This window comes from Notamacropus eugenii, chromosome 1 (assembly GCF_028372415.1).
Source record: "Notamacropus eugenii isolate mMacEug1 chromosome 1, mMacEug1.pri_v2, whole genome shotgun sequence".
Classification (NCBI taxonomy): Eukaryota; Metazoa; Chordata; class Mammalia; order Diprotodontia; family Macropodidae; genus Notamacropus; species Notamacropus eugenii.
In genome coordinates this window covers 108905645-108924227 of record NC_092872.1, presented here as the reverse complement: position 1 = coordinate 108924227, position 18583 = coordinate 108905645, and the positions used below count along the sequence as shown (strand labels likewise).

General features: G+C 41.3%; 1 protein-coding gene and 1 long non-coding RNA gene across 4 annotated transcripts in view; one reads left to right on the top strand and one right to left on the bottom strand.

Annotated features, from left to right (window-relative positions):
• The window catches only part of LOC140505735 (uncharacterized), a 32485-nt gene extending 28621 nt beyond the window's left edge, over positions 1-3864 (bottom strand). For both annotated transcript variants that reach the window (XR_011967640.1, XR_011967642.1), the window contains exons 1-3: positions 3728-3864; positions 1415-1563; positions 880-954 (exon numbers count right to left, since the gene is read on the bottom strand). This is a non-coding gene — a long non-coding RNA (uncharacterized lncRNA). The remainder of the gene's footprint in view (positions 1-879; positions 955-1414; positions 1564-3727) is intronic.
• Positions 3845-18583, top strand: part of SPTLC1 (serine palmitoyltransferase long chain base subunit 1) — a 96988-nt gene continuing 82249 nt past the window's right edge. Inside the window, exons 1-2 of one of the 2 annotated variants that reach the window (XM_072611917.1) lie at positions 3845-4036; positions 10688-10795. In XM_072611917.1, the coding sequence (XP_072468018.1) occupies positions 3845-4036; positions 10688-10795 (300 nt within the window). Of the gene's footprint in view, positions 4037-4295; positions 4437-10687; positions 10796-18583 lie in introns of those variants that run through there. The other variant, XM_072611926.1, reaches the window with a different exon arrangement.

The window sequence follows — 18583 nt, the reverse complement described above, 5'->3', positions numbered from 1 at the left end:
CTGTAAGCAATGGAAGAGTAAATAAATTTTATCTTTACTTACTTTTATTCTTTCAGGAACTGAACGTGGTCTAAAACTTTTCCTATTCTGCCTTTTTAAAAAAAAATCACATTTCCACCCCACAATAAATTTATCATCCCTTTTAAGTACAGTCTTAAGTACATCTTTTAAAGAATTTATATTACACACTAAAGTCAAAACCATGAGTGGCATCCAAAAAACTTCAGACTCAGTGACAAGCAAAGTAAAACTGCTTTGGAATTATTCTGCTGATCAAAAATTGTATGTGACTTCTCTGGGTGCTAAGACGTGAGCAGTTAACCATGATCTGATCTCAATCTTTAATTCTCCAACATATTACTTTAATGTTAAAGAGCAAATTTAATTCATTTTAAGTTCTGAGTTGTGGAATTTTTTTAATTCACAGGAATTTTACTCTCAATTTTTCCTGTATCATTTTCCTAAGTTCTTCTAATCTTAACATTTCTCTGAACGTCACTGAATCCCTCTCACAGAGATCTGCCAATTTTTCTTTTCATGAGACTTCACAAATTTTACTCCCAAAACTCATCAAAATACTCACAAAACCATTCAAGTCATCATTTAGAAATTCTGAGTAGAAAATAACAAATTTAGTCCCTAGTTAATTTTCATATCTGTCTTTCATCTCTGCAACTTCCAATGTGACTAGTGTTGAAAACACAAAGGGAAAGAGAGACTTATCTTTTCTTCTGAAGACTTCTGAAAGCTTTGCATTTTTAGAGTCTTCTTCTTGCTGATCAGACCAAGGGAGAAGCTAGGTTAAGCTATCAGGACCACACAAACATTTGGAAACACTTGCTGGCATAGATCATCACAAGACACAGAAAAGACACTCACACAAGTGGGCCCTTTAAGCAACAGTAGACATGTCCCAGAGTTCATTTGTTTTGTGAGATTGTTCAATGGCCAACTCTAATGTAAAAAGAAAAGAGAAATTACACTGACAAGTTGTCCTGCTTTTTAGCCAGCTGCCACTAAAGAGGAAATTGTTCATGTTACAAATTTTTCTTCAGTCCTCACACTCTCCTTGAAGAATTTTGCTTTTTCTTTGAAATTTCTGTTAAAAAAATCTAGTACACACAATCAGTTTTAAGACCCACACAGAAACAGGTATATTTTAGCAAAATTTTCCTCTCTAATTTCCACTAAAGAAGTGAAAGCTAGTCTACTGCTAGATACAAGAGCTAGTTAAAGCTCTGTTCCTCCATACTTTCTGCTAAAGTATATCAACAGGAAAAATTGAGACTGAATAAAACTGAAACTTAAGGTATCTTTCACCTGAAAATGGCCTTCCCTTATCACCTTAAGGGCCTGACCCTTATTGAGAAGAGCAAAAGGGAATTAAATCATGCCCAACACAGTGGAGGCTTACCTTTGCTAGGAGAAAATTAAGCTTGAGGCCTGAGGGAGAGTCAAGCTTCCAGAACAGTCCTTCAAAAGGAATTCTTCTGAGAGGAAGTTCCAGAGCTGGAGGCCCTCTCTCAGGTCCCATCTGGGGTCCCCAACTGTTCTGATAAAAATCTGAAATGAAAAGAAACTGAGGCACAAAGACTCCAAGCATAATCAATTTATTTAGCAAAGCTAGTAGTTGCCAATAACTTGACATGCTCTTGTGTTGGAGCAGTCTCTGATATAGCTGGTAAAGGTACAGGTGGGCTTACATTTAACCTGATTTTCAGGAGGGGATTTCCAAGACTTGTGACAATAGAGTTAACATTCTCTGGAAAGTCCAGTGGAAAGCAACCCTTTTGAATTACGACTAGGCAGAACATTCTATGACTTCAGACATTCATCGCCCAATCCCCAGCCTAAATCTGGAGCAGGAATCCAAGTTAAAGCCCAGAAAAATAGGGAAGTTACTTTTACAAAGAAGTCAAACCATCTAATGATGACTCTAATGTTATATAGTCAAACTGTCTTTTAAATCAAATTAATTTCTAAGTACTGCTTCCAGTGATTAAATACAATTCTCAATCAATAATTAATAACTAATACAGAAATTTCACAGGTCTTACTATGTCAATTCTCCCTCCCTCTATTCAATAAACTCCATTGGCTCCCTATCATCTTCAGAATTAAAAGTAAAGTAATTTGACACTCAAAGTCTTTCCCAACATCTCTCTGTCCCTTTCCAATCTTCTTACACTTTACATCTCCCTCACCTCCCACTCCCATTGATCCAATGCCCATCACCTCCTTACTGTCTTTCTCAAAACACTCATCTCCTGACTTAAAGCACTTTTATTGGCTTTCCTTTATGGAGGGAATGTTCTCCCTCCTTATCTCCATCTCCTGATTCCTTCAAGTCCCGGCTAAAACCCTAATATTTAATAAAAAACACTAACAAGAATATTAGATTATAATTCTAATTAATCAGGTGTTCTAATTAATTAGAATATTAACTAGGAAGCCTTTCCCAACTCCCCTTTATTTTGTGCCTTCTTTTTCTTGGCTATTTCCAATTTTATCTTTAATAGAACTTACTTATTCTTAGTGGTTTGCACGTGGTCCCTCATTAGACTGTGAGCTCCTTAAGGGCAGGGACAGTCTTCTGCCTTTTGGTATCACCAGTGCTTAAATGCCTAGCACACGGTAGGTGTTTAATATTTATTAACTGACTGGTATTTCTACTACAAGATGCTGCTCACACTGAGACAGACACTGGTCTAACCCTGCTGATACACTGACACTGAAACTGGTCTAACCCTGCTGATACCAAATATTCCCAGCATAAAGTCCCTCCACATTGTTAACAACCCAGATCCTGCAACAGAAAGTAATCTAGAACAGGGATTTAGGGTTTCTTTCAACAGGCAATCGGTTTGGTGGAGAATTTTAGATGGCAGTCCATCTCACAGAATTGTATGAAATAAGGTTTTCATACCTGGAAGCACTAACAAGAATCCAGTTTTGATTCTGGGTAGAGGGTGCAGGCAGGGCAGAATTGGGATCCATGGGGTGAGTGACAGCTGATCAGGCTTGGGCTCAGCCCGGGAGGGCACCTCCTGACCATGACAGCCCTCGGTTAAGGGGGCGGGCAGGGCAGAATTGGGATCCATGGGGTGAGTGACAGCTGATCAGGCTTGGGCTCAGCCCGGGAGGGCACCTCCTGACCATGACAGCCCTCGGTTAAGGGGGCGGGCAGGGCAGAATTGGGATCCATGGGGTGAGTGACAGCTGATCAGGCTTGGGCTCAGCCCGGGAGGGCACCTCCTGACCATGACAGCCCTCGGTTAAGGGGGCGGGCAGGGCAGAATTGGGATCCATGGGGTGAGTGACAGCTGATCAGGCTTGGGCTCAGCTCGGGACGGCACCTCCTGACCACGGCAGCCCTCGGTTAAGGGGGCGGGTGGCCGTGCTGGGCAGGGTTCCTCCTTCCCGGAAGTCTCCCTCAGGGTGGCTGGTTGGACAGGGTGTTCTGGGGGGCTGCAGGAGGCGCTGTCGGAGGTGTCTTCCCAGGTAACCTAGGAGGCATCCTCCACGCGATGGGTGTCTGCAAACTGGGACGGGCGAAGTGAGAAGAAAACAATGCTTGGGGAGAGCTGCCACGCCGCGTTGGCAGACGCTAAAACAGAACAGAAGCACCCTCCTGGGGATGAAGGTCGGAGCGCTCCTCGGGAGGACACCTAGAGAGGCTGTTCTCTTCCTGGACGAACATAAATAACCGCGCGGGGAGCACGCTTACCATAATGTGCGATCCGTGAGCCCCGCTCGCCCCTCACTCACCCGGCTTTCCTAAGTCTGGGAGGGGAAAGGACTGCGCCACAAGCAGAACCGGTCTGTCCGGGTGGGCTGCCCCGAGATGACTCCGAGAGCCAAGGTCTCCCCACGACCAGCGGAACCAAGGCGGTGGCATCCAGGCCCCGCCCGGCGCGCGTTATTAGGCGCCCCTTACGTCATGGCGCTCTACAATCCCGGAAGTTCCCTCCCGTCGGCGATGGCGATGGTTGGCGAGCAGTGGGTCTTGGTGGAGATGGTGCAGGCGTTGTATGAGGTGAGCCCCGCGGACCCCGACGCTCCCGCGCACGCTGCCAGGAGGCAGAAGTGATCTGGGCTTAGAAAGGCATGGTGCGAGGATCGCTGGCTCTGCCCACCCAGCCTTTCCCGGCTCTCCAACTGTCCTTGCTGCGGCCCGAGGGGGAGGGTCTTAGGAAACTGACGAGGCTGGCGGGAGAGTCGGGCCTCTTTCAGCCAATTGGCGGCTCAGTGAGGGCGAAGGGGGAGGGGGCCGGAGAGTGTGAAACTGAAGGGATCGGGCTGGAGAAGCTGTCGGACCGAGGAGCGTTTGTTTAACTTGTAACTTTGTAGCGGAGGTACCGTGCTGGGCGGCGGGGATTCTGATACAAAAAAACAACCCAAACTCTCACCTCCAGAAGAAATCAAGCATTCAGGGGGTGAGATCTAGGAAGAGACAGATTTTGCTCTTTGAAGGGGGAGCCTGGGGTAAAATGGACAAGGAAAGGTTAGCGGGTGTGGGAGGTCGGAGGATAACTGGGCTAAGGGTTTGAGCGTAAAGAAGATCTTCAGAAGTAGGGCCAGCTGCAGGCTGAAAGTGGACTGGAAAAGAATGATGATGCTAACGGGAGTTAGATTTTTGGGATTTTTAAATAAGGAATACGAGGTTTTATTTTATATTTTTATATAATATAAAAGAATTTTATTTTCTGTTTTTAGGAAATGAAAAAATAAGCTTTTTGTTTTTTAAACGAGAGAAATATGGAAGAACATTGGAAATGAGATAACTCATTTTCAGACTGTACTTCAGTTTTATGGATTTTTGTTTGGAGTGTGAAAGAAAATTCTTCTGCCTGTCGGGAAGAATAGGTGTCATTTTTTTCTAATCTGTTGCAAAACAAGCCACCAGCATGACCTCCCACTTACTTTATTGATGGCCCACTTTCAGTTAATCAGTAATTTTAGATAGATAGATATGTGTGTGTGTACATACACACATTATATATCAGTACTAAGAATATAATGAACTACAATTTGGGGAAAATAATTGTCTCCATTATATTCTCTTTGATCACTTTTAGTAAAGGTTTGGTTTGACAGTATACCTCCTAGGATTTTTGATATGGTGAAAGAAGTTGTTAGAGGTAATGTAATTTCCCTGAGGGTAGAAGAGTGTCTGATGTCTGGGATTCTAGATCCAGATTTTTTTATTGACTCACTGGCCTTGTTGCTTCACTTTTCTGTAGCCTCTTTTTCTTGCTTTGGGATGCTTACTAATTTGCAGAAATCTGCCAGCTACATAGTTTGGGAATTCTAAAGTACTTTAGTAACCCTGGATAGGTAGCTCTGTCCTGTTCCCCAAAGTGGGAACATTGTAGCAGACAAATTTACAGAGCACCTTAATGAGAGGGTTTTTTTTTTCCTTTCTATTCTAGTGTATTACTTATGTGAACTTGACATGTAGAATGAAAATTTTGACCATACTGTAAAAGGAAATGTAGAATATAAAGTGCAGTATGTAGGCAGAAGAAATAGGGGTCCCCTTCTCTTTCTTTATACTCTCATTTTTTTTTTGTTTCTTTTTTTCCCCCTAAATTACTACACACTCTTGGTAACCTCATCAGCTCCCATAGTTTTCATTTTCTTTGTATAGATGAACCCAGATCTATATATCTAGCCTTAATTGCTCTTCTGGGTTATAGTTCTGCAAACTACCTTTTGGATATATCAAGTAATAGCTGTGAATCAGGCACTGTGCTAGGTGCTGGAGACACAAGTACAAAGAAAGAAAGGATTCCTATTTGAAGTGACCTTCAATTCTAATGGAGGAGACAAGTACATATAAAAGCACATAAAGCATAACTTTAAAATTAATAAATACTACTAATATTTACGAAATAAGTATTTTGGGAGGAAGGGTGATTGGGAAAGTTTTCATGCAGATGATGCTTAGAAACTAGTGACTCCATGAACTGCAAAGCTGGAGGAAAGGCCCACCCCTTTGTAAATTAATGGAATGTTATGTGGGAGGAAAAGAGAGAAGGCCAGTTTGATTGGATTACAGGGTGTGGTAGAAAGGAGAAATTTTCAATGAAGCTAAAAAGATGGGAGAGCCAGGCTATGTATGTCTTTAAAAGCTAAACAGCAGTTTATATTTGACCCTACAGGAGATTTGAAGCTTCTGGTTTGGTTAAGTAAGTAGTCAGTGCTCAGATATGACCTTAAGGAACATCACAGTGGCAGTAGTGCAGTAAGGAGCTACTTGAGGCAGGGAACCCAACTAGGTGGTTGTTGGAGTAATCTGGTCAAGGCCCCAAAGTAAAGTGGTAGCTGTGACTGGAAAGAAGGTCAGAATATAAGGTGCTATAAAGAGGGAAACGGCTATATTTGGCAACTCATTGAAATATGTAGAGTGAGAGAGAATGAGGAGGCCAAGATAATGTTGAGATTAAAAACCTAAGATGGAAGGATTCGAATACCCTTGATGGTAATAGGGACTTTTGGAAGAGGGGAGAGTTTAAGATGAAAAATTTCAGTTTTAGAGGTATCAAGTTTAAGATGGCTAGACATCTCAAAGTTCATACTGCCAGCGTTCACTGTTTTTTTCTCAAAGCTCTTCTCTCCTCATCTGAGGATACTGTCATCCTCTAGTCACTAAGGTTAACAACCTTGGACCAACCTTGACTCCTGTATTTCCTGCACATCCTAATTAGGTAACATAACTACAGCTTTACCTGTTGCCTAGACTATTGTATTACATAGCCTTCATATTACTCTCCACCCACTCCATTTCATACACCTGCCAAAGTGTTTTTCCTGTTCATACTCCAGTAACTCCCTTTTGCCTCTGGAAGTAAATATGAATTTCTCTGGTATTGAGAAACCTTTACAACATGGCCCCATTGGTCTCTTTCCAACCTTATTACAAATTGATTACTCCCTAAACGCAATCTTCCTCTTGCCTGTAACTCCATTTCATGTCTTTGCATTGTCGTGTACCTATTTTATACAAACATGTGTACAAGCACACATACACACATATAGTGGTTCTCAAAGCAAGGTTAATATTTCTCTTTGGATTCCTCCTACCTAGCACTGTGACACTTTATAGCATTTAGAAAATAATTGATACTTGCTGATTTAAAAGTATTTGTCAAACAACCAGAAAATCTACCTTCTACCTTATTCAGATTCTTCCCAGTTATGATAATTTCAAATATTGATTCAGTAGTGAAGGAATTTAATCAAGATTTAAAATAGTAGTCACTGTATTATATATGTAATACTTTCATACTTTGAAAAGTTCGTGTTACTGATACAGATCGTGATTCATGTCTCTTCATGCAGTACAATTAAAGTCTTTGTAAATCAACAGAAAGACTGTGGAGACTTATGACAGTGGTTTTCTGTCTTCGACTTGAAAACTTTCCTGAATGGCCTTAACTGTCTCTTTTGGGTGCTCTTTTCCCCAAGGAAAAATGTTCTATTTATGCTTTGGTCTGAAAGAATTGGGGGGGGGGGGGGCAGAGACAAGATGGCGGAGTAGAAAGACACGCATATGCTAGCTCCGAATCCACAGCCCATAAAATATCTCTAAAAAAGAACTCCTAACAAGTTCTGGAGCAGCAGAAGCCACAGAACAACGGAGCAGACAAGATTTCTGTTCCAGAGAGACTTGAAAACCTCTCGCAAAAGGTCCGTCACACCCCGGACCCGGAGCAGAGCCCAGCCCTGCCTTGGCTGCCTGGCACCAAGAAGAGCAGATCTGAGCGGGCTTCAGGGACAGAATCTCCAGCGGCCGCATGGGTCCCTCCACCCACGGGCCCCAAAGGTTGGTGAGAGGGTCTTCTCAGCTTGCCGAGAGGGGAGTGGGGTGCCCCCATAACTCAGGCCCCCTCGGGAGGCAGCAGCTGAGGCAGTGGCAGACCAGGGCTCCCCAAGCAGGCAGGAGCTTGGATCCATTGCTGAAGGTCTCTGCATAAACCCCCTGAGCGAACTGAGCCCAGTGAGGCGGCCCTGCCCCCACCTGAGCACCTGAACTCAGTCTCACACTGAATAGCAGCCCCACCTCTGCCAAAAGCCCTGAGGGAAGCAGCATTTGAATCTCAGACCCCAAGCAGTGGCTGGGAGGATCTGGAGGCAAAGTGGGTGTGAAGAGAATACTCAGAAGTCAAATCACTGGCTGGGAAAATGCCCAGAAAAGGGAAAAAAAATAAGACTATAGAAGATTACTTTCTTGGTGAACAGGCATTTCCTCCCTTCCTTTCTGATGAGGAAGAACAATGCTTACCATCAGGGAAAGACACAGAAGTCAAGGCTTCTGTATCCCAGCCCACCCAATGGGCTCAGGCCATGGAAGAGCTCAAAAAGGATTTTGAAAATCAAGTTAGAGAGGTGGAGGAAAAACTGGGAAGAGAAATGAGAGAGATGCAAGTAAAGCATGAAAAGCAGGTCAGCACCCTGCTAAAGGAGACCCAAAAAAATGCTGAAGAAAATAACACCTTGAAAAATAGGCTAACTCAATTGGCAAAAGAGATTCAAAAAGCCAATGAGGAAAAGAATGCTTTAAAAAGCAGAATTGGCCAAATGGAAAAGGAGGTTCAAAAGCTCACTGAAGAAAATAGTTCTTTCAAAATTAGAATGGAATAGATGGAGGCCAATGACTATGAGAAACCAAGAAATCACAAAACAAAACCAAAAGAATGAAAAAATGGAAGATAATGTGAAATACCTCATTGGAACAACAACTGACCTGGAAAATAGATCCAGGAGAGACAATTTAAAAATTATGGGATTACCTGAAAGCCATGATCAAAAAAAGAGCCTACACGTCATCTTTCATGAAATTATCAAGGAAAACTGCCCTGAGATTCTAGAACCAGAGGGCAAAATAAATATTCAAAGAATCCACAGAACACCGCCTGAAAGAGATCCAAAAAGAGAAACTCCTAGGAACACTGTGGCCAAATTCCGGAGTTCCCAGGTCAAGGAGAAAATATTGCAAGCAGCTAGAAAGAAACAATTAAAGTACTGTGGAAATATAATCAGGATAACACAAGATCTAGCAGCTTCTGCATTAAGGGATCGAAGGGCATGGAATAGGATATTCCAGAAGTCAAAGGAACTAGGACTAAAACCAAGAATCACCTACCCAGCAAAACTGAGTATAATGCTTCAGGGGAAAAATTGGTCTTTCAAGGAAATAGAGGACTTTCAAGCATTCTTGATGAAAAGACCAGAGCTGAATAGAAAATTTGACTTTCAAACACAGGAATGAAGAGAAGCATGAAAAGGTGAACAGCAAAGAGAAGTCATAAGGGACTTACTTAAGTTGAACTGTTTACATTCCTACATGGAAAGACAATATTTGTAACTCTTGAAACTTTTCAGTATCTGGGTACCGGGTGGGATTACACACACACACACACACACACACACACACACACACACACACACAGCACAGGGTGAATTGAATAGGATGGGATCATATCTTAAAATAATGAAATTAAGTGGTAAGACAGAAATATATTAGGAGGAGAAAGGGAGAAATGGAATGGGGCAAATTATCTCTCATAAAAGAGGCAAGCAAAAGACTTTTTAGTGGAGGGAAAAAGATGGGAGGTGAGAGAAAAACATGAAGTTTACTCTCATCACATTCCACTAAAGGAAGGAATAAAATGCACACTCATTTTGGTATGAAAACCTATCTTACAATACAGGAAAGTGGGGGATAAGGGGATAAGCAGGGTGGGGAGATGATGGAAGGGAGGGCATGGGGAGGAGGGAGCAATTTGAGGTCAACACTCATGGGGAGGGACAGGATCAAAAGAGAGAATAGAAGTAATGGGGGACAGGATAGGATGGAGGGAAATATAGTTAGTCTTATACAACACAACTATTATGGAAGTCATTTGCAAAACTACACAGATATGGCCTATATTGAATTACTTGCCTTCCAAAGGGAAGGGGTGGGGAGGGAGGGAGGAAGAGAAGGTGGAACTCAAAGTTTTAAGAGCAACTGTCGAGTACTGTTCTTGCTACTAGGAAACAAGAAATACAGGTAAAGGGGTATAGAAAGTTATTTGGCCCTACAGGACAAAAGAGAAGATGGAGACAAGGGCAGAGAGGGATGTTAGAAGAGATGGCAGATTGGTGATAGGGGCAATTAGAATGCTCGGTGTTTTGGGGTGGGGGAGGGGACAAAAGGGGAGAAAATTTGGAACCCAAAACTTTGTGAAAATGAATGTTAAAAGTTAAATAAAAAATCAATTAAAAAGAAAAAGAATTGGGGACTAGGGTGGTGGAGTATTACCACTGGTTCAGGGGAACAGAATTGAGAAATGTAGGAACTAAACAGAAATTCCTAATGAAAATAACCCAGAAACTGGATCCAGAGTCAGTGAATTGTCTCTAAAATAATCTCTAATCCCTCCCTGTGTGGGTCTTGAAATTGAGAAGTCCTGAGATCCCATACTGAAATGTTTATAGAGTTTCTAGTATCATAGATCTAGACCTGGAAAGAACCTTAGAGGTGATCCTGTTCAAGTTCCTTATTTTGCAGATTTTACTTTCATGAATAAAATTAAGGAAACATAGAAATTGATGAAAATTATGCATGCATCTTAGAATAATAAACTTCATTTTATTTTAGAAATCAGTGTAGTTACAGTTTTGTTGTTTGGACTTACAGGCACCTGCCTACCATCTTATTTTGGAAGGGATTCTAATTCTGTGGATAATCAGACTCCTTTTCTCCAAAACATACAAATTACAGGAGCGATCTGACCTCACAGCCAAGGTAAGAGATTAAAAATATTTTTCTGTCTTTATTGAATGTCTTAAATCACCATTTAATGTAAAGCAGGATATAATGAACAAGATGTAATATACATGGCATTTTGAATAATCAGGCAGCTCTTGGAATTTAATTAATCTTGATTTGTCTCTGGAATATACTTTATTATTATTATTATTTTTTATATTTGAATGTTAAATTTTTTTTTTGTATTTAAATTTATTTAAAGTTTTCAACATTCATTTCCACAAAATTTTGCGTTCCAAATTTTCTCCCCATTTCTCCCCTTCTCCCACCCCAAAATCTGTCCTCCATTCTAACATCCCTCCTTTCCCTTATCCCCATCTTCTCTTTTGTCCTGTAGGGCCAGATAACTTTCTGTACCCCATTACCTGTATTTCTTATTTCCTAGTTGCAAGAACAATACTCAACCGTTGTTCCTAAAACTTTGAGTTCCAACTTCTCTTCCTCACTCCCTCCCCACCCATTCCCTTTGGGAAGGCAAGTAATTCAATATAGGCCATATCTGTGTAGTTTTGCAAATGACTTCCATAATAGTCGTGTTGTGTAAGGCTAACTATATTTCCCTCCATCCTATCCTGCCCCCTATTTCTTCTGTTCTCTCTCTTGATCCTGTCCCTCCCCAAGAGTGTTGACTTCTAATGGCTCCCTCCTCCCACTGCCCTCCCTTCTATCATCCTCCCAACCCTGCTTATCCCCTTCTCCCCCACTTTCCTGTATTGTAAGATAGGTTTTCACACCAAAATGAGTGTGCATTTTATTCCTTCCTTTAGTCGAATGTGATGAGAGTAAGCTTCATGTTTTTTCTCTCACCTCCCCCCTTTTTCCCTCTACTGAAAAGTGTTTTACTTGCCTCTTTTATGAGAGATAATTTACCCCGTTCCATTTCTCCCTTTCTCCTCCTAATATATTTCTGTCTTACCACTTAATTTCATTATTTTAAGATATGATCCCATCCTATTCAATTCACCCTGTGTTCTGTGTGTGTGTGTGTGTGTGTGTGTGTGTGTGTGTGTGTGTGTGTAATCCCACCCAGTACCCAGATACTGAAAAAAGTTTCAGGAGTTACAAATATTATCTTTCCCTGTAGGAATATAAATAGTTCAACTTAAGTAAGTCCCTTATGACTTCTCTTTGCTATTACCTTTTCATGCTTCTCTACATTCTTGTGTTTGAAAGTCAAATTTTGTTTTCAGCTCTGGTCTTTTCATCAAGAATGCTTGAAAGTCCTCTATTTCCTTGAAAGACCAATTTTTCCCCTGAAGCATTATACTCAGTTTTGCTGGGTAGGTGATTCTTGGTTTTAGTCCTAGTTCCTTTGACTTCTGGAATATCCTATTCCATGCCCTTTGATAGAAGCTGCTAGATCTTGTGTTATCCTGATTGTATTTCCACAATACTTGAATTGTTTCTTTCTAGCTGCTTGCAATATTTTCTCCTTGACCAGGGAACTCTGGAATTTGGCCACAACGTTCCTAGGAGTTTTCTCTTTTTGAATCTCTTTCAGGAGGGAATTGGTGGATTCCTTGAATACTTATTTTGCCCTCTGGTTCTAGAATCTCAGGGCAGTTTTCCTTGATAATTTCATGAAAGATGATGTGTAGGCTCTTTTTTTGATCATGGCTTTCAGGTAGTCCCATAATTTTTAAATTGTCTCTCCTGGATCTATTTTCCAGGTCAGTTGTTTTTCCAATGAGATATTTCACGTTATCTTCCATTTTCATTCTTTTGGTTTTGTTTTGTGATTTCTTGGTTTCTCATAAAGTCATTGGCCTTCATCTGTTCCATTCTAATTTTGAAAGAACTATTTTCTTCAGTGAGCTTTTGAACTTCCTTTTCCATTTGGCTAATTCTGCTTTTTAAAAAAGAACTATTTTCCTCAGTGAGCTTTTGAATCTCCTTTTCCATTTGCCTGATTCTGCTTTTGAAAGCATTCTTCTCCTCACTGGCTTTTTTAACCTCTTTTGCCAGTTGAGTTAGCCTATTTTTCAAGGTGTTATTTTCTTCAGCATTTTTTTGGGTCTCCTTTAGCAGGGTGCTGACCTGCTGTTCATGCTTTGATTGCATGTCTCTCATTTCTCTTCCCAGCTTTTCCTCCACCTCTCTAACTTGATTTTCAAAATTCTTTTTGAGCTCTTCCATGGCCTGAGCCCATTGAGTGGGCTGGGATACAGAAGCCTTGACTTCTATGTCTTTGCCTGATGGTAAGCATTGTTCTTCCTCATCAGAAAGGAAGGGAGGAAATGCCTGTTCACCAAGAAAGTAACCTTCTATAGTCTTATTTCTTTTCCCTTTTCTGGGCATTTTCCCAGCCAGTGACTTCACCTCTGAATATTCTCTTCACACCCACCTGGCCTCCTGATCCTCCCAGCCACTGCTTGGGGTCTGAGATTCAAATGCTGCTTCCCAGCCTCAGGGCTTTTGGCAGAGGTGGGGCTGCTATTCAGTGTGAGATTAAGTTCAGGTGCTCAGGTGGGGGCAGGGCCGCCTCACTGGGCTCAATTCCCTCAGGGGGTTTATGCAGAGACCTTCAGCAATGGATCCAAACTCCTGCCTGCTTGGGGAGCCCTGGTCTGCCGCTGCCTCAGCTGCTGCCTCCCGAGGGGGCCTGAGTTATGGGGGCACCCCACTCCCTTCTCTACCCGCCAAAGAAACCCTCTCACTGACCCCCATCACCTGTGGGTGGAGGGTCCCGCGCGGCCGCTGGAGATTCTGTCCCTGAAGCCCGCTCGGATCTGCTCCTCTGGTGCCGCAGGCACGGCAGGGCTGTACTCGGCTCCCAGTCCGCGGCGCAAAGGACCTTTTGCGAGAAGTTTGCAGGTCCCTCTGGAACAGAAATCTCCTTTGCTCCACTGTTCTGTGGCCTCTACTGCTCCAGAATTCGCCGTGAGTTCCTTTTTACAGATGTTCTATGGGTTGTGGGTTCGGAGCTATGTATGTGCGTCTTTCTACTCCGCCATCTTGGCTCCGCCCCCCTAATTCTGCTTTTTAAAACATTCTTCTCCTCATTGGCTTTTTGGACCTTTTTTGCCAGTTGAGTTAGCCTATTTTTAAAGGTGCTTTCTTCAGCATTTTTTTGGGTCTCTTTTAGCAAGGTGTTGACCCGCTTTTCTTGCTTCTCTCTCATTTCTCTTCCCAGTTTTTCCTCTACCTCTCTTACTTGATTTTCAAAATCCTTTTTGAGTTCTCCCATGGCCTAATATTTATTTTAGATATTTGGAATACAGAAGCCTTGATGTTTATGACTTTCCCTGATGGTAAGCATTGTTCTTCCTCATCTGAAAGGATGGGAGAAGATATGTGTTCACCAAGAAAGTAACCTCCTATGGTCTTATTTTTTTTTCCCTTTTTTGGGCATTTTCCCAACCAGTTACTTGACTTTTGGGTCCTTTGTCAAGAGTAGGGTATATTTTAGGAATTAGTAAGATCTCAGTTCCTCCAAGGTGGCACAATCAAGGGTGTACTGGTCTGGGCTCAGGGAGGGATTTTTGTGCCCAGAATCTTAGCCGTTACCTCTCCACAGCCACCTGGCCTCCAGTTCTGCCAAGTCAGCACTGGGGGCTGATTTTCAGATAATCTGGATGGGCAGGGCCGCCATTCAGTGTGAGACAAAGACCAACTTCCCCAGGGCCTCCACACAGGGCCAAGGCAAGAATCAGCTCCTCAGTGCCCCCAGGGTTTTTATACTCCAACAATGGATGCAGCTGCTGGGCCTGCCAATGTGGCCTCTGCACTGGCCACTGCCTGAGGCCAGAACTATGGGAAGGCCCTTCTCCCTTCCTGGCCAATTGAAAAAACCCCGTCACTGACCTTTGGTGCCTCTGGGTTGAGGGATCTTCGAACACGCTGCTACTGCGACTGGAGATTCCGCCCCCAAGGGCTGTTCTCGAGCCCCACCCATGGCCAAGCCTGGGCTGGTATCTGCTCCACTTCTCGTGCAACAGACGTTTCCATGGGCCTTTCAGGTCACCCTGGGCTGGAAATCTCCTCCGCTCTGTTTTTCTCCACTTCTGCTGCTCCATAATTTGTTGAGAGTCCCTGGAATATAATTTAAATGTGCTATTGCAGCATAGTATACAATTATATATCTCTTTTATGAATTAAATTTATGGGAAATCTCATTCCTATTAAGTAACTTCCTCCAGAAAGGAAGTGTTGCATTGTTGAAGATGTAACACTTATAAGTTTGCTGCTTATTCTGTAACTTGACACTGAAACCTTTTTTTAGTAATAAGTAGTCAGTAAATTATGTCCTTGTAGCATGAAAAGTTGGTTTTCTCTCCTTTTATTCACAGCCATAAGTTAGTAGTCATTTGACTACAAAGAAGTTTCCAACTGTAATCTTTTTTAGAATAGTGAAAGGAAAAGAAAAACATGTTGCTTTATAACTATTTTTCCTTCCATTGAATTGGAATCACTGATTTTAATCTAAATTCTGGATAGTTTGGGGACTGGTTATGCCAGTGATTTGACTTGCTTTCTGTTTCACAGTTAAAATCAAAAGCTTTTTCCTAAAACTAGATTTGTTTCAGACATTAGCAATGATTATTAAATATTCTTTGGGGTAAGTGATGAATCTAGTTACATAATTATGTAAGCACTTCACTATTTGAAGTTAGTCTAATCAGATGAAAAGTTTTGCCTGGGGGCAAAAATTATTAAATACTAAAAATATTTTAATATTTTTGTTTTACATAAATTTATAACAAATTTCACTACTTTTTTTGGAATTTATTTAGTATTTTGTTTTCCCCATTATATGTAAAAACAATTTTTAACATTTGTTTTTTAAATTTTGAGTTCCAAATCTCACCCTTTCTCCTTCCCCACCCCTTCACCACCATTGAGAAAGCAAACAGTTCAAAATAAGTTATACATGTATAGTCATGGAAAATCTTTCCATAATAGTCATGTTGTGAAAGAAAACGTAAACCAAAAAAAAACCCTCAAGAAAAATAAAGTTAGAAAAGTCTGCTTCAATCTGTATTCAGGCACAATCAGTTGTTTCTCTGGGGATGGATAGCATTTTTCATCTTAAATCCTTCAGAGTTGACTTAGATCATTATGTTGCTAAGAACAGCTAAGATCTTACAATATTGCTGTTACTTTGTATGTAATATGTTTTACTTTGCATCAGCTCGTTTAAGTCTTTACAGGTTTTCTGAGAGCATCCTGCTCATTATTTCTTACAGCACAATAGTATTCCATCATAATCACATACCTCAATTTGTTCAGCCATTCCTCAATTGATGGGCATCCCCTCAAATTCTAATTTTTTGCCAGCAGAAAAGAAATGCTATAAGTATTTTTGTACACAGAGGTCCTTTTCCTTTTTTATCTCTTGAGTTGCAGACCTAATATTGGTATTACTGGGGCCAAAGGGTGTACGTATGGTTTTATAGGCCTTTGGTCGTTTGGTCAGTTGCTATCCAAAGTGATTGAATCAGTTCACAACTCCACCAACAATGCATTAATGTCTCCTTTTCTCACATCCCTGTTAACATTTGTCATTTTTCTTTTCTGACCTATTAGCCAATCTAATAGGTATGAGATAGTACCTCAGAATTATTTTAATTTACATTTCTCCAATCAATAATGAGAACTTTTTCATATGACTATAATTTGATTACTTCATCTGAAAACTTCATGTCATTTGATCATTTTCTCAATTAAAGAATAGCTCTTATTTTTATAATTTTGACTCTGCTTCATATGTTTGGGAAATGAGGCCTTTATGAGAAAAACTTGCTCCAAAATTTTTTTTGCTAACTATATTTTCCTCCATTCTGTTTTCCCATCACCCCCTGTCTATTTTATTCTCTCCTTTGACCCTGTCCATCCTGCAGTCTTCCCTGCCTTTTATCACTGCCCCATTCCCCTTCTCTTATCTCCTTCCCTTCCTACTTTCCTCTGGGGTAAAATAGATTTCTATACCCAAATGAGTGTATGTTATTTCCTCTTTGAGCCAGTTCTGATTAGAACAAGGTTCATTCACACCTCCTAACATCCTTCATTTTTCCTTCTACTGTAAAACTTTTTCTTGACTCTTTTATGTGAGATAATTTATCCCATTCTGCTTCTCCTTTCGCTTTCTCCCCATACATTTCCTTGTCACCCCTTAATTTTATTTTTTTAGATATCATCCCTTCATATTCAATTCACACCTGTGTCCACTATCTATATATACTCCTTCTAACTGCCCTAACAATGAGATAGTTCTTATCAGTTACTAGTATCATCTTTCCATGTAGGAATGTAAATAGTTTAACCTTATTAAGTCCCATATGATTTACCTTTTCTCTTAACCTTTTCATTCTTCTTTTGAGATTTATATTTGAAAGTTAAAGTTTCTATTCAGCTGTGGTCTTTACATCAAGAATAACTGAAGATCTTCTATTTCATTGAATGTTTATTTTTTTCTCCTGAAGGATTATTCTCAGGTTTTGCTGGGCAGGTAATGCTTGCTTGGAACTTTTTATATGACATTTGGAAGCTATTGAGCATTACCAGATGTATTTTATTGGAACTGTTTGGTACAAGGAACTGGGGGAAGCCTTTGAAAGGACAGTTTTTTAGCCCAGAGATCTTTCCAGACACATAGGCACATATGCTAAATACACCCTCATTGATTTACTTAGAAAGAGAGAGGGGTTCTGCATCAAAAAATATAAAAAGTTCAAAAGGAGAGAGCATTAACTCTTACTCATGAACTGAAACTTGCTTTTTGGAATTTCTAGAAAGAGAAATGCCTTGGGAGTGGGTTTCTGTGATGGAGTTCAGACTCTGGGAACCTCCCCCCCCCCCCAACTCTCCTTAAATCTTTCCACCTGATCTGGGTTCCTGAGGCCATAGGCCTTTCATTATTGCTTTGTCCAGTTGCCTCTGGCTCCTTTCTTCCATCCTTGATTCTATCAAAATATCTATCCCCAAATCTGTTCCCCTTAAACTAGCCTAGCCTTCCCTTCTTTGTTATCTCCCAGTTGCCTCCAGCTATTTCCCACCCTTGATCACATCAAAATCCCACTCTCTTGGTTCTGACCTCTAGGCACCTCAGTCCCATCAGTATCCTCCTCTGACTCCTTAAAACCCTCCCTAAATCCCTCCTCCCATCACCCCAGACTACTAGACTATCTCCCAGATTCTTCCCACAGTCTTTCTGTATATAAGTTCCATCTGGCCTCCATGAAGGTACTCACATTCAATCTAACTCAGATTCTATCTGGCCCACTTGTCAATACAAGCATTATAAAATGGTGAGGCTTCTTAAGAATCAACCCAATACGATGGATCTTAAATAAACTTTGTTTTTCTTTGGTTAAAAGATGGCTTGAATTGAGGTGTTTTGGGGTCCTAAGCACCCCAAACCTCAACATTATGGTTCCCTGACCTCAACCTGGGAATCAAACCCAGGCCATGAATTGTAGCCACCAAACGTTTGTACCCTATCAACTGCACAGACTTTAGTTGCCTTCCTTATCCCTGGAAAAGATGTTAACTTGCACTTTGGAGCTAGAGCATAGACTAGCTTAGAGGATTCTCTGCCTGCTACTTTTGCTTTGTATCTCTTTCCTTGATTTTAGGTGAGCAGTCCTAAGCTGTACATGGCTAGCTTTCTGAAGATGGCAAGACCCCTAGGTCCCTCAGTTGGGGATGACTAGAAGAGGAATTTCCAACATCAGAAAAGCTGGTCACTGATAAGATGGGAAGCTCAAGCCCTAGACTAGTTGACCAGAACTCATGCATAGGAGTTTCCTGAGCCATATTGTATAT